The sequence below is a fragment of the Erithacus rubecula genome, assembly GCF_903797595.1.
Source record: "Erithacus rubecula genome assembly, contig: SUPER_Z_unloc_2, whole genome shotgun sequence".
Classification (NCBI taxonomy): Eukaryota; Metazoa; Chordata; class Aves; order Passeriformes; family Muscicapidae; genus Erithacus; species Erithacus rubecula.
In genome coordinates, this window is record NW_027635860.1 from 6,081,601 (window position 1) to 6,106,465 (window position 24,865).

Below are 24,865 nucleotides of genomic sequence, written 5' to 3' on the forward strand. Positions count from 1 at the left end.
TTTCCCCTCTTTTGTTAGGTGGTGGCACATTGGTTGGTGTAATACCTCATAGTTAGAGCCAGTAGACAATCTGTGTTTTTCACAGGAGCATCTGCAGCCAACTCCTGGCAAAACTGTTGAAATGGTACAGGCTACCTGTACCTTTTCACAGAGCAGAGTGCAATAATGGCTATGTGCTGCGCACAATAGTGTTGTACTGCTTAATTTTGTGTGATAAAACACCAAACAAAACCAAGAGAATGCATGTAGTATAAGTTTTGCACTCTTTTACCACCTAATGCCGAGATCAGAATTCAAAATAAAATTTCTGCTTAGGGAATTGCTACTTATTTTGGTGTTTAAGGCTTATTTTGTTGTTTTCAAAGTTTCTGCTGCTATTAAATATTCTTATAGAGGAAGGGAGCAGTTATAATCACAGGGTCATCAGAAATGTTTAGTATATGTAATAACAAAGTGACAGATGGAATTCTGATATATGAGTGTTCTGTAGATACATGTCTTATCTAGAATTCACACTGTTTTTATGCTTCAAAGATCTAAAGCAACAATTAGTTCGTTATAAAAATGTGGGGGGAATGGGTGGTGTGTCAGGTTATATCTTTAGGTAGTTAGGTTAAAGTTAATATTTCAATGGTAGATCTGCTTGCTCTATGTCACTGGCTATCCTATAAGGTAAAATGTTTTCATAAACTTAGAAGTATTTATCCAGTTTTCAGACCATTTGTGCACATTAAAAATAACTTGCTATGCAGGTTCAATGGTTTTCTTGTTGGACAGTGCTTACACTAGGGTCTTGCCACAACAGATGCAATAGATTATAAGAAGACAGCAAGTATAATAATTACAGCATGGAACAGACTGCTGGCAGATACAGCAACGTAGCATTCTCTTTAATCATAGTGCTTCCCATCATGTGGGTGGCCACAGGCTGCAAACGTTTCAGTCAATCCCTTCCCCATGCAGCAGTGGTTGTAAAACAGAGCTGAAGTAAACAGCATTCCATGGGCCATTAAGGGGTTTTAATTTTGGAAAAATATAGCTTCCCTTCACCCCTCCTTTTGGCTGCTTGCTTCTGTCAGCTGTTACCTACCAAATCAGTTCTGCTTGGACTAAATAGTGTATAATGTACTACCTATGGGCTCTTTAAAAAGTTTGTTGTGCTTTGTTGCAGCTTTTGTTATCAAAATACATATTACTTTAAAACCTGAATGTTTTGTTGGGTTTTGCAGCAAGAAATAACCTCTGCCCTTACATTAAATGCTGTGTTTAGTTTAATTTAAAAGCTTTTCATCTTGTTTTCATTCTCACAATTTTTCTTCCTTCAATGCCTAGTGTGGTTTTGCTGTTTCTGTAAATTGCTTTATTGTCTCTCTAGCCATGAGAACAATGCCTCTTCTCCAGCCAAAATAAAGGGGAAATTTCTGGTGTTTTTTAACTTTGTGGCCAGTTTACTCCTTTGGAGGCAGTTGTCACCTCCTTGTTGTTTGATGTATAGTCATCTGGAATCTGAGTTTCATGGAATAGATTTAAGCAGCTAAACTTGGTGTCATGAAAATAGTTACACAGCATTTATAGGCCCTTTTTGAAGAATGTAAATCAGCTGCAGTTGAGGACAGATAATTTAATTTCATAAGTGCATATGCATGAAAGGATATGTTTAGATAGATGAATTTTTACATTGTAATTAGCCATGTATGGAATCAAGTATGTAAATCAGCTTAAAAGAAATGTCTTAAGTGTCAGTGGTTAACAGTTCAAAGTGAGTTTTCTTTTGGATCAAAACAGGACAAAAGACTTCTGTGAAATATTTGCACATTTTTAAGATCTGACATAATTAATTAAAGCCTAATGACTTACTGAACTCTTAATGTGATAAGAGACTGCTCAAATTTTAAATTATTAGTTAAAATTTAGTTTTAAGACTCAAGCTGGCATGCTTTGCAGCATGTCCCAAGGGAGTAAACAGCACTTTCTGGCTATTTTCTCTGTCCTTTGTGTGATATGTTTGTGTTTCAGATATGAAGGACTTTACCCTTTTGAAGTGAGTGCACTTCCTAAGGTGTACACACCTTGGGAAACCCACATCTAATAGCAGTGCTTGATAGAAATTTGACATGTGTGTCTCTTAAACTTGCTAATGTACAGTTCTGTTAAAGACCCCAAGGTTCTTAGATGTGGTTAGGTGTGGGTGAGGAGAGATATTGCAATAACTGACTGATGAATCAAAGATGAGTAATTGATGCAATGATAGTATATATTCAGGATTTCTAGTAGAATGTGTTTTAAAATAACTTAATTCATAAAGAATGGGAGGGTGATAGAAGATGTTAAACTTATTTGTACAAGAAGACACTGGGGCTGGGTCTTTTCAACATAGAAAACATTTTAGAATGAAGATGACTTTTCACATACAGCACATAAACTATTTCTAATGCTTGTTGTCTTGAAATTTTGCTGAGTTCACTGTCAGTATTTTCTCTTTTCACTTCTGTAAAGTTAGCCAGAGTGAGTTCTTGATCACTTTGAAGATTATACATCTAAATAGTTAGTCTTCTCACTAGCTCTTTTGAGAATCAGCATTTCAACTTGATTTTGACCATCTCTGGTCACCTGTAGATAGTTGCAGTGGTAGGATATAAGAGAATTTGCAATGTTTTCAAATTTGCAAGCATTACCATAGTCTTCTGGTTGAAAATAGAATAGTATTATGAATGGGCTGGGAAATAACAGACCTCTCTTCTTCAAATATAATTCTTTAACAATGCCAAGCTAACATGATTATAAAGGATTTCTCAGCTTCTGGGCCAAAGTAAACAAAGGCTAAGTATGTCAAAGAACAAAATGAGAAACAAAGAATTCTGCTTTCCTGCAAGGCTGCTTGAGCTTTAACAGCAAGTGTCACAAATTGCTAGCCAGCTGACATTTCTCAGAGCACTTTAGTCATGCCAGGTGGCTGTAGTAAAGAAAAATTATTTGTTACTGAGACACAAAAAATGGTCTCTATTTGAAGAAATTCTACTGGCATTAGATATTTTTCCTCAGTCTGATATAGTTGTGGATAGTTTTCTCCCTTTAAACTTTTAATGGCATACTTAGGAAGTCCAACCCCAAAGTGTATAAAGTAATTTTTCTTGAATATCTTTCTAAATTAGGTGCAGCATTTGCTATGTGTACGTATTGGAAGTATAAAAATGGGTACATATAATCACTGAAAGAAGTAAACTCCCTGACAGTAAATGTCAGAAAGAAATGTAGGAAGCAAACCTCTCCTAGCCCTCTACTTAGGCACTTTGACCCTAATTAACTAAATTACTGAAGACTATTCCAAGGTTTCTTAATGTTAATTGAAACTGAAGTGGTTTGTTTTTTGCAAAACCTCTGTGTGAGTACTGGAATAGACTCAGTTTGGTAAATTGAGAGGCTGTGTTGAGTACTTAATAATTGAAATGTATGTGTATATGTAATGTAACATTTTGTCTGTCTGAAATGTGTTTTCACCAGTTTTAATTCCAAAGGAGAAACTAGAAATTTTTGGTTAGGTTACCAATAGTTTAAAGATTTTTTTTACAATCTTTTACTATTTTTTTAGCATAATGTACTCTCACATACTGAAAATAACTGTTATTCACAAATATATGCCATGTAATTTCCCCCAGTTGATACACTGAGAATTTTATAAAATGTTGAGAAAACAGAATAATTTTGAATAAAATAGTACTTCAAAAGCTAGATTATATTTAAACCTGTATGATGTTTTATACCTTATATTATTTTACATTTTGATTTTGATTTGCAGAAAACTATTTTTCTGTCTTCTCCTGGAGCTACAGAGCAAATGACAAGAGGTCTTAGAAGCAAAATTAAAAGTCACTGACTTTTTAATGAATGGATAAGTGTGTGGAAATAATATAAATTATGTTATGTCAGCATCCCAGTCCCAGAATTTATTTCATTGGCAGTGAAATGATCTCTAAATGAATGTACTGCTTTCCCACTTACATACATAGCCACTATGATTCTTCATAACTGGCTGCTTATTTCATAGTAAGAAGGTTTTAAAAGTACCAACTCTGTGTTTTATTGTCAGTCATTTAATCAAGAGGATATGGGACACAATAAACTCATAAGCAGGATTTTTAAGAAAACGTTACTGAAAATACAGAATTTGTTTTGGTTTGAGCTGCTGAAAACTAAAAACCAAAAAATTTATTTATATTTGCAAAACAAATCAGAGCAATGTATACATCTTGCTTACTGAGGACTCTAAATTACTTAGGAAGTAATTTGGGCTGTTAGAATCCTACATTCAAAGAAAACCCCTATTATGCAGTACTTTTATTTTTAAAATTATGACTGGAAATCATATTGTCTGATTTATCTGTAATGTTGTAATCGATTATACAGTTTTATAGTACTTTTTTAGCCAGATCAGAAATAGAATTTGACTTGATTTCTGTGTTGAAAGCCATGGGCCATCAGGATGTAGAGGAAACACCTAAGACCAACACTGATGTACAGATTCTTGAAGTCATTGACATTCAAGAAATTCTCTTTCCGAAGTCTGATCAAATGCAAATAAGAAATAGCACTTATTTCTAAAGCTTCCTCTGACTAAGATGTAGTTTTCCATATGATACCTGCTTTCTTTTAGCAGAACTGAGGAAATCTGGTTCCCGTTGAAGCTGATAGAAAAGTCAGAAATAAACCTGTTACTTGACCAGATTTCAGAAGTTTCCCCTTGGGTATCCATGCTGTGCTTACTCCAACAGATTCACACAGATCATAATTTTCAGCAAAATGTCATTAGTGGTCTCGTCTCAAAAAATAACTGCACTTTGTGGCTTCAAGCAGAATATACTTAAGAGAAGTGTTTCTTTAGAATAAATGATAGATTTTTCAGTTTCATCCTGCTCTACTGTTGCTTTGATAGACTCATCCAAGATGGCAAAAAAGAGCTCAGTGTCATCACTGGGAAGTCTTAATTAGTGTCAGGTTTGAATGGCTTATCCCAGTGAAACCATCCATCTCCACTGTTCAAAATATATTGGAGCTATTAATTTTCACATCTGCTTCTGAGGACATTCAGAACCATAAATATTTTGGAAAGAGTGTGTTGAGAAGTTTCCAGAAATAAATTGGTTTATCTGGCTCCCCTGGAATGTCTTTGAAACTGTATCATAAATTCCAGAAAATTGCTACACCAATACAGTTACTACATAAGACTTGCCATCTTGTAATAAAAAACAGGTTCTATTTATGTGTTGATGTCTAATTTCAGAAGTAACCATTCAAGTTTTGATATTTTTCCCCATTGATGTGTGCAGTAAAATACTGTCTATTTCAGAAAGAAAAGGGATAAAAGGGTTCAGAACTTTTGGCTCCCTGCTTGGTAAATACAGTAGCAGCATCTAAAGCACCTCCTGCCTTCCTGGATTGCTTGGGGCAGACTTAAATGTTACTTAAATCAGGGGAGGGACAAATTCTGCTCCAGAAAAGTAATTTCCGGGGTTTCATAGTCTTGTGCCCCATGACATGGTTGTTACAAAAAAAAGTTATGGAGTAACTCAACAAATGGAAGTCAGCCTTCATTACTTAAAGAGGAGTATCAACAGAGTTAACTTATGTGAAAAATGTTTTAATTGTTAAGCCCTCTTCAGACTCACAAAGGTTGGAAGAGACCTGTAAGATCAAGTCCAATGTTAACACTGCACTGCCATATGCCACCCAACCATGTCCCCTAGTGCTACATCTACATACCTTTTAAACACTTCCAGGAGTGGTAGTGCCACTTCCAATAGGCTAGCCTATTCCAATGCCTGACAGCCCTGTCAGTGAAGAAATTTTTCCTAATATCCAGTCTAAACCTCCCCTGGTACATCTTGAGACAATGCCTTCTTATGCTGTCAGTTGTTACTGAGATTACAGAAGAGACCAACCCCCCCTGGCTACACCTCCCTTCAGGCAGTTGTAGAGAACGATACAGTCTCCCCTCCTGTTTAGCCCCTCCAGGCTAAACATCCCCAGCTCCCACAGCTGCCCCTCATGGGACCTGTCCTTCAGACCTTCCAGCAGCTCCTTGCCCTTCTCTGGACACGCTCCAGCACCTCAATGTCCTTCTTGCAGTGAGTGGCCCAAAACTGGACTCACCATTTAAAGTGTGGCCTCACCAGGGCTGAGTACAGGGGGACAGTCACTGCCCTGGTCCTGCTGGCCACACCATTGCTGATGGAGGCTAAGATGCCATCCTTCCTGACCACCTGAGCACAGCCGGCTCATTGCTCAACTCCCGCAGGTCCTTCTTGGCTGGGCAGCATTCCAGCCTCTCCTGCCCCAGCCTGTTGTGCTGTCTGGGCTTGTGACTGGACCCAGTGTTGGGCTGGACCCAGCACTTCACTGTATCAACTGCCCTCAGCCCATTGATCCAGCCTGTCCAGATCTTTCTTAGACCCTTCCTACCCTTCAGCAGATAAAATCATCTCAACTTGGCTACATCTGCAGACTGACTGAGGGGGCACTATAGAGAACAGACCTAAGCATGTTTTGTCTCAAACATTCTGAGTATTGCTACAAGGAAAGGTGTGATTGTGGAGCTGGGGCGGTGCTGTTCTGAGCCAAGTTCCTGCTCTGCATTGAGATTCATGCTTAGTTCCCTACCTCCATCTCACTTCTTGGAGAAGGGCTGTGCATGAGTGAACAAAATTGTGTGGCAAGTCTAGTTTACATAAGAGGCGTGCACCAGGTGAACTATAAAAGGGAATGAATCTTTCTCTCTTTCTCTCTTTTTTCCCCTGGCTTTCTTTCTCTTTTTTCTCTTTCTCCTTTCTTTTTCTTTTGTTTTCTTTGTCTCAATATCCCAGCTCCGGACCATTCACAGGACAAGGACCACTGTGAGGGCTAAGGACTGGAGATGATTTGTTTTTTTCCCTTGCTCTGTCTCAACAAATCATACCCTATCCCATACTCTATACTGAATTTTGTTGTGGGGGTGGGGAGGTAGTGGAGGTATGCTATAGGATCTTGTAGATATGAAACAGTGTGCTTACACTGATAAAGAAAGTTTATCAGTTTATGTCTTTGTGGTAATGCTCATAGGATTATCTGCTTGTTAAAGATACTAGAAATCTCTGCAGCAGTGGATTTTTAATTATCTGCAGTATTACTCAGTATAAATTGTATCAGTAAAATAAAGTAATTTGCAAGTTTGTTCAAAGACGTTGGTCATTGTGAGTAATTTTATAAAAAATTACCAATTCCATTTCAGATTGAAGGGATTTTGAATAGTATGCCTTTAATCCTAGGCCTGCAATAGATTTCTTCTCTTGCAATTGCAGCCAAGGTGATTTCCCTCTTACTTACTCAGTGGTGGGAGAAATAAAGAAAAAAGTCAATTCTGATATTGCAGTGTGCCTGACTGTTGTTCATTTTCCAAAATCCACTGTCTTGATTCTGGAAATGCAAAAATAAAAGGTGCTTATTGTTTTTCGTTTCGAACAGAGTATTTCTGCTGCAGATCAACTTGCCTGGCTTGTAGAATGTGGTATTAGTGGATTAGACAGTGAATGGTAATTGATTCACTGCCAGGAATAACAGATGATAGTGTAGATCTCCAGCTGTTAATGCTGCTGGAGTAGTATAGGATCCAGGACTGATACCATCAATACAGGAGTGCATTTAGTACTGACAATTTTCTCATCAAGTGCTTGAATTTCACTTAACTATTGATCTTTAATGAATCCTTAAAAGTCATCAGTATGAAGCAACTGATAGATACTGTGGCTCTGTAATATGTCATGTTTTTTTATTTTCCAAAATGCTTTCAGGGGGATTCATAATGTAATATTGGAACCTGTCACGACATTTTAATATTTGTATTGCTTCCTATATATGTGAGAAAATCTGAAATCTTAGATTTCTCTGTAGTACTTCCTGAAAGAGTTAATTTCAAATATTCCCAAGCCCTTCTCTGCAGGGCTGCTCTCAGTCCATTCATCCCTTCTGGAGATATTGGAGATTGTCCCAGTCAAGGTGCTGGACTTTTCACTTGGCCTTGTTGAACTTTGTGAGGTTCACACAGGCCTGCCCCTCCTACCTCTGGATGTCATCCCTTCCCACAGGGAATCAACTGACATGGATCTTGGTGTCATCTGGAAACTTGCTGGGAATGCATTTATCCTTCTGTCCTACTCAATCCCATCCCATTGATGAAGACATTAAATATTCCTTATCCTAATAAGTCACTTGTCTTATTAGGATAATAAGACACTTGTCTTAAGTTGGATGAAACATCAGTATTAATTTTTCCTCTAGATAGCTAATATAGAGTAGTAAAAGAATTATCCCTTAAAACTAAAATTATATAAGAAGTAAATAAGCTACTTTTTCTAGAGAGAAGGAGAACTTTCTGTATATGTTCTTGAAGAGTATGAAAGCTTTTAAACTGAAATAAACAAATGCTTTAACTTACTGTTAACAAATAGCTTTGTTGCATGTAGGGTTGTCTCAGGCTTTCCACTGCAACACTGTCAGTAAAATGAAATACATAAGACATAGAGCTGAATTTTACATGTTTTCTACCTTTAATACCTATGTGTCTTATATAAATACCTAATAGCTCCTTTCATCTTGACTACAATATCTCATTGCCTGTGTTTCCCTTGCCCCCTTCTGGCTGTTCAGAGATTTTGTACAGTTCAAGAAAAAAAAATCTGCAAATTCCTTGCACATAAATTGAAAATAAAACAACAAAAACCCAAGCAAGTAAATAAGCAAGCAAAACCCCAAAACAATACCAAACCAAAAACCAACACAGGGAAGGGTTGCAGGACATATGCAGACTGATGCTGTATAGTCATTTTGTCTTCTCTTTTCTCCTATTGCATGGTTAGCACTGGCTGTTGCACAAGGGTACTACTTCTGAAAGTAGTCTTCACAAAGAGTGTTCAATTAGTTTTAGCCTTAGGAAAATTCAGGTTACAGAAAGGGTCACTAGATAACAAGTTTTGTAGTGTAACAGGTGAATATATGGGGTTTTAAGCCACTCCCTCATTTAGCTGTCATCTGTTGCCATGCCAGCCTGTCACATCCTTTCAGAGATTTTTATGTTTATTGTCACTGGTGAAGCTTTTTGGAAGTATTTCACTGAGCAATCCCACAGACTTTGTGCTTTTCAAGCCCCTTCCTTACCTCTAGTGAAAGTAGCATCCCAGGTTTGTTGTTGTAACTCCTTGTTTATTTTGTTTTTGCCTTGCAGTTTGGTTCCTTATCTCATTCTCCTTGGTAAACTGTCCTATTTTGTAGGTAACCTTGATAGTGTTCTGAAAAGGAAATTCAACTTTAGTAATAGTTGCAAAAGACTAAAAATATATAAGGGTTTTTTTTTTTTACCAATAAATTGATTAAGGCCTGTTGGGAAATTGCACGATTTAAATAGATTTTAGCTTTCGCTTCTGACATGTTTAGAAGCTTGTACATTTTCAAAATCCACTCTTTTCTGTCTTTTTCTTAAGAATGCAAAAAAATTGAATATAAGTTATTACTCTGAAACTTTTGCCACAGCAGTTTTAATCCTCTTTGGTTTTTGGGAATTCTCTGAATGGCAATAGAACAGCAGTTGCTTCTCTTGAGGGCTATCTAGGAAAAAAGTTGTACAAGGAAGGAAAGTTATATTTAGGCATTTACCATAATTCTTCAAGGTAGTAAAAGAATCCTGAAGTATGATAAATAGGGTATCCCAAATGCTTGTTACTTATTTTGATAGCAATGAATTTTCTTAGACCTCTGGTGTTCTTCTGCTGATTCTTCTCTCTCACATCAATCAAACATGGAACACATGGATTGAATATATCTAATGCCAGGACTTCTGAAGCAGTTGCTTTGGGTTATTCAACAAAAATGAGATTTCTCTTTTTTTTTTTTTTTTTTTTTTTTTTTTTTTTTTTTTTTTTGTCTCAGAATCTTTCATTAGGTTCCTCTTTTTATTAATAAGAATTCATAGAATGAAGCAGCTGAAACCCATGGGAGTCACAGGGGTTTTGTCTGAACCTTTCTTTACTCATATGTTTTTAAATGACGGCCTTTTACACTGTATACTAATCCTGACTCTCTGTTACCAAGAATTTTATATACTTAATGCCATATACAGTTTATACTTTAAGTGTCAGTGATACATAAAGCACTGAAATGAACCCTGGAACATAACTGTTGTCATGTCAGCGTGTAGCAGTCAAGAACACCTAGAAATGAAAGCTGTAAAAAATGCAGTGCAGACAGTTTGATAATCCACACAGAACTGTCTCAGCTCAGTTGTGATGCCTGGATGCAAAAACCTGCTCAAGATTTCACACTTTTGATTTTCATAATGAGTTTGCTGGGGAAGGTGATGGGGCGTAAGCTCTGTCCAAATAATGGCAGAGCTCTAGTGCTGAAGAACTAGGAAAGCATGAGTTCATGCCTGCAGAACCAGTGTATCAAATCTGTAAATCTGACTTAGAAACTATCAGCAAAGGAGTGCTTATATTATCATATGATGTATTTATAGGTTTTAATAAGATGTAAAACATTGGTAGTGAATTGGTAGAGAAGAACATGTCAAGATTAGTTGATAAAAGTCTTAAAATGATGAGGAAATTAGGCAAATTACAGTATGAGACCAGACCTTGAATCCCAGAGCATCTTGAAAAAGTGGTGTGGAAAAGTAGATGGTAATTTCAGACTTTCTTTTCTTGATCACTGGCCGAGAATACAGATGATTGAAATAGCTCCCAGGGAACTGAAACCTAGCAAAGGTTTTGATGTGTATGTTCTCCACTGCTGTTGATAGCTGCTGAAATTGTGTGGTGTGAGCGAACCCATATTTGATTGTAGCAGCAGTAGCATTTTCCTTGTGGTTGGTGGGAGCTGTCTGCTCTTCTGTATCTGTGGTATAAAATGGCCATAGCTGATCAAAAGGCTTTAGCCCAGACAGAGTTCAGTGGCTGACCTGCTCCTTTACACAGCTTGTGGTAGCCTGGTACTTTATTGCCATTCTGTTGATTTCTCAGAGTTTGCTGTGCCATCTCCTTTCTTCTTCTAAGTGGGAAAGCAATGAAGCAGAAACCAGTGCATTCATATCAGCTCTGGGCTACACATCAGCAGATTATTATTGTCACTTGGTTAAAAATGTAAGTATTTTGTGTAATTGAGATTTTGTTAATAATAAATCACCAGTTTATAAGCACATACATGAAGCTGTCATTGTGATAAGGAACATGAACTGGACTTTGTTTATCTTTTCTTACCTCAGTTACTTTTACAACCTTTTAAGGGAAAAAATGAAGTGGGAAATCTCTGGACAAATGAGAAACTTTTATTAGATTACACTGTAATAGATGTTCATAAAAACAAAATTCCCACTGCTGTTGCACTATAACAAAAGAAAAACCCTCTTCTATCATCATTTTTGTCCATGAAGTTAAAATTGTATTATTTTATGCATTAGAATGTAACTTCTGAATGTTTTTTTTTTACTATATTTGCTGCATTTTAAATGGGAGATGAGCCCTAAATGTTAGCTGAAGTCACTTTTATATTTAAGATATATAAAAATACTGGGAATAATATTTCATAATATATTGACTTGAATTAAACAAAGCATGTAAAAATTATTAGTAATGCTCTTCTGAAAGTTATTCCTTAACTCATGGGAAAGCAGAGCTAAAATGAATATTTTTTTGTTTTAAAACATATAAAGTATAATGTGTTAAAATAACATTTTGTGGTACAGTTTGTTCAGTGATTTGGAGGCCTTTAATTTAAAATCAATACTAAAAAAAATTTAAAAATCAAAATAGATGAACGGGGAAGTTATTGACCTTTACAGTGCATCAGTCACACAGAGAACCATGCAACTAATGTCTGCTTATTGGCAGTAAATGTAATATATTTTATTTTATTTATTTTATTTTATTTAACAGATGGTTGTTTCATTAGTAACAGAACTCAGAGAAAACCAGTCCAATGGACTTAACATTCAGGAGAGGTAGGTGTTATCTAAACATAATTTTGATATGTTTTGATTTAGGTCATTACAGTTCAGTGAAGATCACGTTACAGTCTTGGGCAACTTAGGCTTAGGTGAAAAGTTATGGATTCATATGTTAGATAATCTGAGGTGTGGTCTAGCTTGGTAAGTTGGGCTTTGCATTAGAGTTTGTACTTAACCTAGGAGCTATAGAACAGTTGGAAGGACCTTCAAAGATCATTTGCCTAATGGTGCTGTTGTCACTATTTTTCACATGATCATGCCTTTTTGGTGTCTGATTTCTACCTTTCCACTGACCTTGAAATGCAGGTCAGTCAATTGTTGGTACTGTAAAAATTATGTCATTTGAATGTCAGTAGATCCTATTGATTGCATGTAAATTAAGTGAATTGCAGCTAACAATACAAAAGAGAAAATGATGGTATTTTTAATGTAAACTGTGAATTCAAATTGTGTCTTCTGTGTTAGGTGTATTCAATTTATTAGATTAAATTATTAATAACAGGGTAATAAATACAAATAAGCAATGCTTATTCATAATTAAATTATTAGTGATGAAATTATTACACTAATAGTGTTATGTAATAAACTAAATGAAATTATTGTTGTTATTACTAAAAAGTAAAATAACTAATATGTAAATAAAATCATTTAAATATTCATAAAATTGAAATAATTAATAGTTAATTAATTGAATGAAAGAAGATTCCTGTGCACATTCTGTTGTCTTCCAGAGCCAAAACCAATGCTATGAATAAAAGAGTTTTATGACCTATTTTACACAGCTTGTAAAATTACAAGAAAGAAGAGGCTGATTGAAATATTTTTCCTGTATCATGATCCAGACTCTTTACTATTCTTCTCCCCTTCCTCTTTGCACCTAGATATTTGGTAAAAAAGACTATATGTGCTGAATTTGTTTAGAACTGATGTTAGTATTAAAATCATGGAGGCAGTTAATGAGGAGTATCACAAAGTTTCTTTCCATGTAGGAAATAAATGCCCACATTTTTATAAATAGGGTGAAACAGACTTAGCTGAAAAGCTGGTTTAGACTGTTGTGAACAGAAATACTTGATTTTTGCTGGAAGAAAGGGAAGATTTTGAGCTTGGGTTGATTTTTGAGTATAGAAATTATGATATGGTTATTTATTCAAGTTCCAGAGACAAAAATGTTTGCTTTTAGAGGTGTGCGTTTTCTTCTTTCTCCATTTAGTGATATTTTAAAAATTCAGATGTTAATATCTGTGCAAATTAATTGTATACAGCAGAATGCATTGTGCACTATTCCTCAAGAATGTATTTTGAAGATTATGTAGAATGCAGTTGCCTTTACAGGGTTTTTCTTCTGAAGTTAAGTAAAACTAAATTAAGCTTCTAAATTTTGCTAGTCCTGGATAATGAATTAGAAACATTATTTTGCAAGGGAACTGATTTAGAGTTTCAGGTCTGTGTTTCCTGGAAAATACTGCTGCATGATACGATCATCCCAATAATCACCATTCCTACAAAAACAATTGTAACAAAAGTGCATTTTGAAGTATTTCAGTATAAGAAACCAGGTAATTTCTCAGAAATGTGCATCTTTGAACATGTGTAGTGTTGTGTTTCTCTCTCTGTTTAAATGCAAATGCTTAGTACCTCATGTCCATGTCCATAGTGCTGAGCAGCCTCTTAATTCCCATCTCAAGTCTTCAGAAGTAGTTATTGAGGACTCTTCACAGAAAATGCTTCCAGATTCTTGCAGAGAATGCACTTCTTCTAGTGAATCAGGAGAAACTTTCAGGAGTTCACAAAGCCTTTTACAAGCAATATATTTTATTTTACCATGTTTTAATATGCTACAGTTCAGTATTTCATGGTTCTTAGTCTTTAAAAGTGTCTTCCTGTCAATGCTAGAGTTTCATGTGCTAGAAACAATGTATATTCTCTGGGAAAGTTGTGATTTCTTTTTGAAAATCTAGACTCTGCCATTTAAATTTTCTTAAAGTTCCAAAGTTTCTGTATTTTCTTTTTATTCCCGATTCCACTGGTTTTAGTTATTTCCAACCATATAGTTTTAGTGAGAAGCTCCAGCAAGTGGTTTGTATATTGAGATCCACAGGTGCTACACATTCCTTCTGCAGTAGGTCTGTAAGACAAAATTTTTCCAGCTGAGCACTTGAAGACAGCAGGATTCATAAATTGTTTCTGTTAAGAGAAAAGAGAGGTTAAAAAAGTAACAGGAGGCCTGAAAAGCAGCTAGGTTGTCTCTTCTGAGGCTCTAGGAAACTTACATGGGAACTGTGAATCTCTGGTCTTCCTTCACTGACCCTGGGAAAGACAGAGAAGTGTCTGCTAGGAAGGAAGTGGTGATGGAGCCAACACAACTGAATGTTCAATTCAGAATTGTGTTGATATCTCTCACGTGGTTTGCTCTGAGCACTTAAATGTCATGTGTTATATGACATAACATTCTGCACACAATATGGAATGATAATGTCAAGTCATTCTAGTTTCAGCAGTTATGTATGCCTGTCTGACATTTAATCTTCTGTAATTAGTTAATATTCTGAATATGAACTGTGTTTTTCCCTCAGCATTCCAGCCAGTCGTGTGAATGCTATGTCCATTTTCTGTGTGCCTCTCATTACTTTGCCTGATCTAACTCCATTGCTGGAAACTCTTCTTCTTTACCATGGAGGTTCATCAAAAGAAATTCTCAGTTCAGAGTTTCTAGAGGCTGTGAATGAAGCCTTTTTAAAGTAAGTAGCAGGGTTTGTATTATTGTTTTGCTTTTTCATAGACTATTGATTCAGTTCAATGTCTTTTTTCTAGGTTTGTATGCTGAATGCACTGTACACCTTTCTAGTAAAGTATTTCCCTTGCAGTTAAATAGCAGAGGTGAGGTTGTGGGACAAAGCAGAATTTTACACTGCTGATGCACAAACTGACGTAACAGCTTTTAATATTGACTGGGATCTTGTCTCACCTATTCCCTAAAAAGAAAGTTAAAACCTTCAATAGATTTTAGGAATTTTGTGGAAATTTTGATAAATTATGGGAAGTGTGACAGTTTTTCATAGAAATGTCATTTATGTGTCATGTAAATGTATTACAATTCCTAACTTCACATTTTGGGAGCCAATTTAATTTTTCTGTGTGTAACATAGATCCATTTGATGTTTTCATAATTCTTTTAGGTTTTGTTGGGTTTTTTTGGTTTTTTTTTTTTTGTGAAATTTGTTCTCCAGATTTTTAATTCTCCTGTTTTTCAGCAGATTAGTTTTAATGAGTCAGAGAGAGGAGCAATTCATGAAATACAGTTTTGGTTATTTTGCTACCACTAAATCCACTGTTCTGATAAAATCAGTCTGTGGATGAAAAACACCTGAGGAAAGCTGAATATCAGCAAGGTTGACTATGCCAGGAAAGATATCAGGGAAAGCAGTGCTTACTTTTACTTGAGAACTGCTTTATTCAAGTTGTAGCTGAGGCACTGTGTTATAAACAGGGTTTTTTTAATATTCAAAAATGTCCCTTGTGAACACTTTATGCCAGTTACCCATTTTTCTCCTTTTTTGATAAGTTTTAATTGCTTTCTCTGTACTCATAATAATTTCTGAGATGTTGCAATGAAGATTTTTGTGGTAATCCATTGAAGGCTCCAGACAAAAATAGATAATTAATGGAAAAATACAATAACTAATCCATGTGTGTTGCTAGAAGCCAAGGCAAAGGAATGAAAAAGGAATATGAATATGGAGGTTTGTAGTGAAAGATGTGCCCAAAAGGACAGAGCTGTCTTTCAATTTTTGACTTGGCCATCGTTTGTGGCTTCTGACTGTTCATGTTGGAAAGTTTGAAAGACTTTGTGAGGAGGTTCACAGGCTCTGTACAGATGGTTTGTTCTCATATCAGTAAGCTGGTGGGCAGTCCATCATGACAGACTTCTGATGCTTCATGTTGTCAGTAAGGCCATTCTTTGGATGGTCATAAGAGGTTCTTCTGCTTGAAATAAATGTCTCTTTACTTAGCTGTTGAACTACTTACTTATCACAGTGAACAAAACTTGGCTTATGACTAAGTGACTCTTTCAGGGTCCTCAACAAAAGTGCATGGTTTCCCTGAGAGCAGATACAGGCTCACATGTGCTTTGCATGATATATTTCTGAATTGTCACTGAACTCATGTGGCTGCAGTGTGAATGTGTTTGTATTTTATTTTTTCCCCGGTCTGACAACTGACTTCTATTTTCCCTGACTCTGTTGTGTTCTGAACATGTCTTTTTTCTGAACATGGGTGAAGTCTGCCCCAGAAAATAGGACACTTGCAGGCTCCAAAGAACTCAGAATTGTCCTGGTGGGACCACCTGGAAGTTCAGCTCTGGAAGTATAATCATTACAGTTAACTTCCTGTATGGGTTTTATATCCTGCAGTTGCAACACTTCTGTGTGAGCTTTTTAGCTTTCTTTTCCTGTCATAATATCTATAATATCTACTATGCTACCATAAAAACAAGAAAGGTGGTAGTGGCAAAATTAGCTGATCTCTTGTCATTCTTAATTTACTCTGATGTGCTTAAATAGTAATATTTAGTAAAACAGCCCCCTGAAATTGAGCATTGCTCTACAGTTTTGAAATTCTGCATACTTAAGTGTATTTCTTGTCTCCACATGCACATTTTAAATGTACAGAATATTATATGGAAAAAATACAGACTTTTAATGAAATTCAGAATTCTGAGAGCTGACAATTAAATGAATATATGGCAAAATAAATACATTGAAAATAGATCCTAAAATGGCTTTAGTATTCTTTCTGCTAGTATTTTTCTCTTCTATCAGCTTTAGTTTGGACATGCTCTCCAGCCTAATTTTAGGGTTTTTAATCTTAACTTGATTTAAGACCAAGGCAAATATTTATTGTTATTTAAGTATTGTTTTGGTCAATAGTTACAAAAGTATTCCAGGATATTTGTGCTGTGGTATCTCTTCTTTGGTGGTTAGTTTAGTATTTTGAATCATGCTGGTCCACACTGTGCCTTTTCTTTTGTAGGGATACAACACCAATAGCTAAAGTATTTAGATGACAAGATAACTTCTTCTTAACTATTTTTCTGCTAAATAGCTCTGGTCAGTGCTGGTGGGCTGAAGACTTAGCTATCTTTAAGTATTTTTTTTCTTTTTTTGCTCTTTTTTCTTTTTCCTTTTTGTTGTTGTTGGATTTGGGTTTTTTTCCTTATTTCTCTGCAAAGATAGGTAATACTTTGGTTATACAGCAGAAATATTATTCAGGACCTTCCTACTCACCTGTCTGTCTGCAGGAGCTAGTCCAGGTTTGAGAGAGCTCAGGGTTCAGGGAAAGGACCTTTCTCAAGAGAGGAAGGGAGCTCTGGACCTAAACCTTCTGTTTCCATTTGATGGGATTCATAATGACCAGATTTCTAGGTTGTAAACATGTGGCAAAGTTGCATCTGTAGATGATGGTGATTTCCTGTCATTCTTTGCTATTATGATTTGCTGTTAAACAGGCTTCTGTAAAAAAGATATCTCTCTTACTTCAGGCTGATCTTTGTGGTTCCTTTTCCCTCAGTATATTTTAAAAAAAAAAGTTTGTTTTTTCTGTCTTCTTCTAGTTACTCAGGTAAAACAGTATTTTCCTTTCTAAACCAGGAAGAAGATCTCCCTTCCTGAACCAGCTGTCTCCAGCCTTTGGCTTCGTCACCTACCAAGCCTTGAAAAAGCTACCTTGCATCTTCTAGACCAGTTGTTTTCCATTCAGTTGAATTCACTGGAAGAAGTGGCTCATGTCATAAAAGACTCATTGCTGGTATGTGCAACATGTACTGTATTTGGTAGTGCTCTTTCATGCTTCAGGAGTGGCAGTTTTCAGATATGTCAGCAGGGAGACATAGGTCAGCATAAATGGCCTTCATGAGACATATGACTTGGTAATTCAAGCCAAATCTTGAGTCTTACAAACCACCACTTTTTAACTTCTCACACCGAATTGAAAGAGTAGAAAAAAGATTTTTTCCAGTGATAACGAATGGGTAAAGAAACAAGGATCCCATTGGTGAAGGTGCTGAGTAGTTTCCTCTGTATTTAAAAATTAGAAACTCTGGCTAGGAAGGATTTGAATCTGTTTTTGTTTTAGTCTCTGTGCCCTTGGAGTTCAGCAGTCTGAACAACTGCATTGTAGATTATTTTATTATGGACTGCTTAGTTACTTGATTTTGTTTGCAAACCTGAACAAAATTCTTAATGCAAAACATTTGCTAAACTGTAATTAAAATTGGTTTTCAAGTGCTGTGTTATGCAGAGCACCAGAAATCTTCCCTAAGAGAAAACGTGGCACAGTACTTTTTCCAAAATAATGAGCTAGTTTGCAGCACTAGGTGTAAATTTAATTGTTAATTGCAGTGTGAAATAGCGTGTGTGCTATTGCACTCAAATTATGTATTTCATAAAATGATAGAATAATGAATGGAATATGTATTTTATTTTCAGCCTATGAAACTGCTTACAGAGTACGTATTCTAGTCAGAATATTCTTCTTTTTAATTTAACTTGCAAATCTCTTATTTTAGAGATCCATTACGATACTTGCAAATTGTATAAATTTGGTTTGGTGTCAGCAGTTCTTCATATGCCATCCTGGGATTTAGGTATTGCAGCACACAAGGCTATATACAGAGCTTATGCCTAATTTTTCTGTGTCAGATACGTTGTGAGTTGTACACAGTATCTGGTACTACACCATATACCACATGAGTAAAACAAAAGATATCTAAATTTAGGTTATAAATATATAAAAAGAAGTCAAATACTTGTTTCAAGTGGGGTTTTTTTGGTATTTATTAAAAATGTTCGTACTTCAGTTTTCTTCACATCCTTATCTCTGAAAAGAATGAAACATTACTGTGCTAGTGCACTTAGGTTGTCTTTACTTGCCTCTGCTCCAAAGACGTTGTGCTTTCAAAATAAGATATTCACAGGCTGGCAGGAACAGTGTAGCAGCTTTGAAAGCTGGTTTAGAGAGGACATCCTGTGGACAAAGAATGGAATGAATGGAGCCATAAAGAATTGAACAGTAGGCACCTGGATACTGATGATTGATAAGAGGGAAGGTGCATAAATGGGACATGGCATAACAAGTTAAAAAAACGGGATGGGAAGTTTCAGAGAGGCAGTATAGAAGGAAAATAATGTGATTCTAGATGCATAATGATATTTTGTAGAACATTTACATGGTACTGTAAAAATACTTGTGTGACATTAAATTAGTCAGCACTTTGAATCCAACAATATAATTATTTAGCCTGGGTAAAGGACATTTAAATATTTGTTTAGGAATGTGGATGTGCATTTTTTGGCAGTTGGATTATAGTGTTTTAGGATGTAAGCTCTGTTTACCTTATGGATATAGTAATAGTGGAATCATGAGACAAAACTAGACTTCTGTTTTCCTACTTGGAAGAAAACCTTTAGAGGAAAAGTATAAATATGATAGTGATTTGATTATAGTACATTATAAGAAGGAAATTTCAATAAGCTCTTTCATAATTACATTATCAGAATAATTTAACAAAATCAAGTATCTTGATGCAGTAATCATACTGTACATAAATCTCATAGATTGGTGCCCAGATAGTTGTAAACCACTGTATTTCTCTTATGAAAGAAACTTGATATGTATTACTCATACATTTTAATTACAAGAGTAATTGTTGTGTGATGGTCCACTAACTTATGTTTATATGCCATGCTATTATGCTTGTGAGTTTGTGGCTAAACTGGAAATTCTGTAGTTACTCAGAAGTAGTAAAAACAAGTGAAGTGACCATCACAGATGGTCTCTTAGCTTCTTTGGAATTGAGTGTGTGAGTGGATGTCTTCCTTATTGAAGTAACTTGAGGATTTGTGGTGTGCATTAATAACTAAACGTGCAGTAAATACACATACTAGTTTTATGCTTTACCAGGAATGGATAGATATGTATATATACATATTTTTAAAACCTGTGTATGCAAAAATCCCCATCTGCCTCAGCTGCTCCTCGCAGAACTTGTGCTCCAGACCCTTCATCAACTCCATTACCCTTTTCTAGACTCACTCTAGCACCTCAGAGTCCCTGCAATGGGGTGCTTTGCTGAAGTCCAAGTTGACAATATCCACAGTCTTTATGTCATCCAACAGGCAGGTCATCTGGCCATGAGAGGCAATTAGCTTCTCAGGGACCCTGTCCCAGTCCCCTGCTGGCTGGGCCTGATCCCCTGGCTGTCCTGTCTGGGCTGTGTGATGTCACTCAAGGTGATCTGCTCCATCACCTTCCCTGGCACTGGGGTCAGGCTGACAGACCTGTAGCTCCCTGGATGCTCCCTTCTACTGTTTATAGATGGGTGTCACACTGGCCAACCTTCAGACATCTGAGACCTCCCTGTTGTACCAGGACTAATGATAAATGATGGAGAGTGGTTTAATGAGCACTACTGCCAGCTCCTTCAGTGCCCTTGGGTGGATCCCATCTGACACCTCACCCTTGTGATTTTCTAAGTGGTGCAGCAGGTCACTAACAACTTCCTTCTGGGTTGCAGGGGGTCTGTCCTGCTCCCCATCCCTGTCTACTGCTCATGGGGCTGCCCTGAGGATAACTGGTCTTACTGACAAAGTCTGAGGCAAAGAAAACATTAAATGTATCAGCTTTTTCCTTATCCTTGGTGACTCTTTTCCTTTCCATGTTCAGTAAAGGATGGAGATTTTTCTTGGCCCTCCTTTTGTAGTTAATGTATTTATAAACACATTTTCTATAATCTTTCACAGAAATGGCTAGATTGAGTTCTAGTTGAGGTTTTGCTTTTCTAGTTTTCTCTCTGTATGACTTAATGATATCCAGAGTTACATGCCCCTTCTTCCAAAGGTCATAAGCTCTCTTTTTTTCCCTGAGTTCCCATGAAAGCTCCCTGCTCAGCCAGGGTAGTTGTCTTCTCTGGCACATGGAGATGGTCTGCTCCTGTACCTTTAAAAATTCCTTCTTAAAGCATGTCCCCTTCCTGAACCCCTTTGTTTTTAAGGGCAGTTTCCTGAGAGACACTCTGAACTAGAGTTCTGAACAGGCCAAAATCTGCCCTCTGGAAGTCCAAGGTAGAGGTTCTGTTGATCCTTTTCCTTATTTCACCAAGAAACTCTATCATTCCACAGTCAGTGTGCCCAGAATGGCCCCTGACCACCACGAGTCCCACAGCCCTTCTGTGTTTGAGAGCAGAAGCTCTGGCAGGCCATGCTCTGGCAGGCTCTCCTGCCAGCTGTGTCTGAAGGACCTTCCACACACCCCAGGAACCTCCCAGACTGTCTCCTCTCCACTGCTGAGGGTCCAGCAGGCACTGGGCAAGGTAAAGTCTCCCAAGAACGAGGGCAGGTGATCATGGAACATCCACTGACAGAATATTTCCCTTCATCCTGGTTGGGTGGTGTGTGCCAGACCCCCAGCAGGATCTGTGCCATCCCTCTGACTGTCACCACAGGCTCTCAGCCTTATCCCCACTGCCCCTGAGCTCTGTGCAGCCAAACCCTCCCCAGTGTGCAGAGCCAATGAAAGAGGCATTAATGAGGAGGAAAAAAGGATAGAGAAAATTACTCTTAATGTTGATAGATGCAGGTGCTTTTAAAACTTCTGTAAAAATATACTTGTGCTTTAAAAATTAATGTAATCTTCAAAATAGAAACACATTTGGCATTTTGTATAAGAAAAAAAGTAACATTTCCTATTTTAAACTGGTAAATATAAAATTCAGAAACACAAATATGCAATTGGAAGATACGAACAACTTTTGGAATACAGCACTGTAGTAGTTTTCTAAAGTTAGATGTGCTTAACTTCTAGAAGTGTTGTGTCCAATTAATTGCATGTGAGTCTGGAAATCAAGACTTACTTCCTCAAGTCTGTATGACTTTGGGCATGTTTACTTCCCCCTGTTTATTCTTACTTGTGGTTGGTACAGAGCATTCTGTGATGTGAATAAAATGCAGATTGTTCTGTCTTTTTTTTTTTTTTTTTTACCGTTTACTTGCTTACTGTAGATACAGATGTATTTTTCTACAGTTTTTATTCAGTTAAATTTTTTATTTAGTGATTTTTTTAAATTCTGTTTTGGCTTTGTGTTATGAGTAAATGGTTGAAGATTCTGTTTCTAATAATACAGATACATAAGTAGTATAGTTCTTTAATTAAGACTTGTGTCTGGAAAATGTTAAATGTGTTTTTTTTTATCGTAATACTGCACATGCAGCTCCAATTCTCTGTGTTTTAATATTTTTGTTTAGCATGTATTGTGCTGTCTGTATTGTGCATGTTTTAGAAGTGTTTGAACGATATGTAGGGTTTGATTTCTGTGTAAAGCATTGAATAGTTGCAGACAAAATTATTGAAACATTAAATGCCTTTTTATTTTGAAAATATAAGGAAATAATGTCAACAAGAAGAAAATTTTATGAAAATCCCTCCTAGAAATGATGATCATTCCAAAATTCCAGAACTGCTGCTGATAACAGCAGAATTGTGCTGCTTGCTCTTGTCCTTCTACACATCGGGCATCTTCAAATTCCAGGGCAGACTTTTGCACTGTCCCAGCATTCTTGCTCTGAGGGCTTGCAAATTAATTCCATATAGTCCATTGATCAAAATATTGTGAAATTAGGTAACAGTCGGGTTTGAGCTTGGGTTCATTTTTCATTTTTTCCCTTTTGACTACCAGTGTTGAAATTCATATTGATTTCCGTTGTTTAGATAAAATTCTAGGGGCTATTAATGATGATTTGTTGTAGTGAGTGCTGTTAGAGTGCTGCTGGAAGAAGTGAGGAGTTTTTCATTGTTGTATACAGCACTTTTATTTTGAACTTGTTCAAAAGAGCTAGGATTTGGTGTTGGTCTGTGAGCCGGGCTGCTGCTGGACCCTTTCTGGTTTGTATCCAGTGTGTCTGCTCGTCATCACAGAAGTGTGCCTGGAAAGGTGGGTAGAGGGTCTGAAAGGCAGGGGAGGAATTACTGAATTTAGCCCACAGGACTGAAGGCTGCTCCCTGCTCCCGGCAGTGGGATTGGGGCGCAGCTGCTCCCGCTCCAGAGCAGGAGGCGGCGCACGTTCCTTTGGCAGCCTGGCCACAGGGAGGGGAGAGCAGCCGGAGCAGAGTGACGCTCCTGCCTGCAGCGGGGCAGAGTGTGTAATAAACAGTATGCTTCCTAAAATTTAGAGAATGCATTTTATTAAACTTGCTTTACTCTAGGCTGTTCAAGAACTGTATTCTTACCAAATCTTCGGGCACTAACATGAGAGATACTAAGTGAGGATTTGCTTTACTACTTTGACTTTAACTCAGTACTTTGGGGAATGCATAAGTGGGATTTTTCTAGGTGTTCTATAAAAGCCTAAGAATATGGAATTAGAAAGCAATGAGTCAACTGGTGCATGTTTAATATAACAGTCTTTTGTGTGGTAGCATGGTAAAAGGCTTCACAACTTTAAAAAAAAAGTATTTTGATGCACTGAGATATTTGGCTTGTACTAGCAACTCTGAAGTTCGCAAAAGAAGATAATACTGTGAAAAAAAATGTCTTGGACAAAAATGCTTGCAGAACTATTAAAGACAAAGATGATTAAATAAATTTCTGGAATTTAATTTTGAAGATGTAACAAGAAAGCACATCCAGAAAGTGTTGTCTGCAAAGAGGAAAGAAAAGCTTTTTGAAAAATCTTTTCTCTGTGTCTAGCCTCTAGCAATGGCATGCAACAACCTGTTCTTTCTGTCTGCACCTTTAGTATTCATAGTGATTGTTGTCATAAACAGTTTGGGATCCCAGGCGTTTGCATGTATCAGCTGTTGAGCCTGCTTGGTCTCGCTGTGGAGAATTCCAAGAGTTCTAATCCTGACAAAAGGGTTTAGTAAGAGCTAATCTTAGAGTTGCAGTTTAATAATGGGTATGTAATAGCATCCGTGAGTTAAGCTGTAAATTATGCAATGTCAGTTGTGTGAATTGTTTCTTATTAATATCTAATTTTCTTCAATTTGTTTATTAACAGCCACAAGCAGCAAGCCATCCTGCTATTTTCAGAATTGTAAATGAAATTTTCAAGTAAGTTTTAAAATTACTGTGGGAAGGGCTTTAGATGACCCATTTAAACATTGAGATTTTCTTCAAGAGCAGAAGCAGTATTATGATCTGCAACATATTATAATTTCAGGATATCTTTTTCTTTACCTGTCCCTTTCTGTGTAGTATACTGCAAATAATGAAAAATGTTTAAAATCTTATGAACTTTAAATAAAACTTGCAGAACAATAATCATTGGTACAGCTGACTCCATTGTATTTTAACCTTTGAAATTTGTAATTTATTTTGTGCTTCAGTAGAGATTTGTGGTTGAAATACAATTTGGAGATGAAAATTATAAATGCTGAAATGGCTTGGCCCATGCCAGCATGAAGGTAGCATTTACCAGAAACTTTTGTGCTTACCAGTGTAGCCTCTTTTACATTTTGTAAAATGTACATGCTTGTAGATATGCTCTTAATGGCCTTAAACTGCTGATCCACCTGTCAATAATGAGTTTGGTTCTGAATGCATTAAAGTTATTTTGAATCAACCAATATATTGGCTACCACATGGGGGCTTCAAATCCTTTATACTCCCTTTATACTATATAGAAGTTTTCAGTGGCTTTTCTCTTCACTTGACCTGATACTCACTAATTTTAAGTAGATTTACTGCCAGGGTTATCAGTATTAACAATTCCAATACAGCAAGAATGTATTTAGTGACTGACACCCTTTGCTCATCACGTGTTTCCATTCTTAGGAAAACAGGGCTCC

General features: G+C 36.6%; 1 protein-coding gene across 1 annotated transcript in view; it reads left to right on the top strand.

Moving 5' to 3' along the window:
• Nucleotides 1-24,865, top strand: part of FANCC (FA complementation group C) — a 69,759-nt gene that overhangs the window by 28,021 nt on the left and 16,873 nt on the right. Inside the window, exons 5-9 of the mRNA XM_079330964.1 lie at nucleotides 11,040-11,159; nucleotides 11,952-12,016; nucleotides 14,599-14,763; nucleotides 17,674-17,830; nucleotides 24,076-24,128. Coding sequence (XP_079187090.1) covers nucleotides 11,040-11,159; nucleotides 11,952-12,016; nucleotides 14,599-14,763; nucleotides 17,674-17,830; nucleotides 24,076-24,128 — 560 coding nt within the window. The remainder of the gene's footprint in view (nucleotides 1-11,039; nucleotides 11,160-11,951; nucleotides 12,017-14,598; nucleotides 14,764-17,673; nucleotides 17,831-24,075; nucleotides 24,129-24,865) is intronic.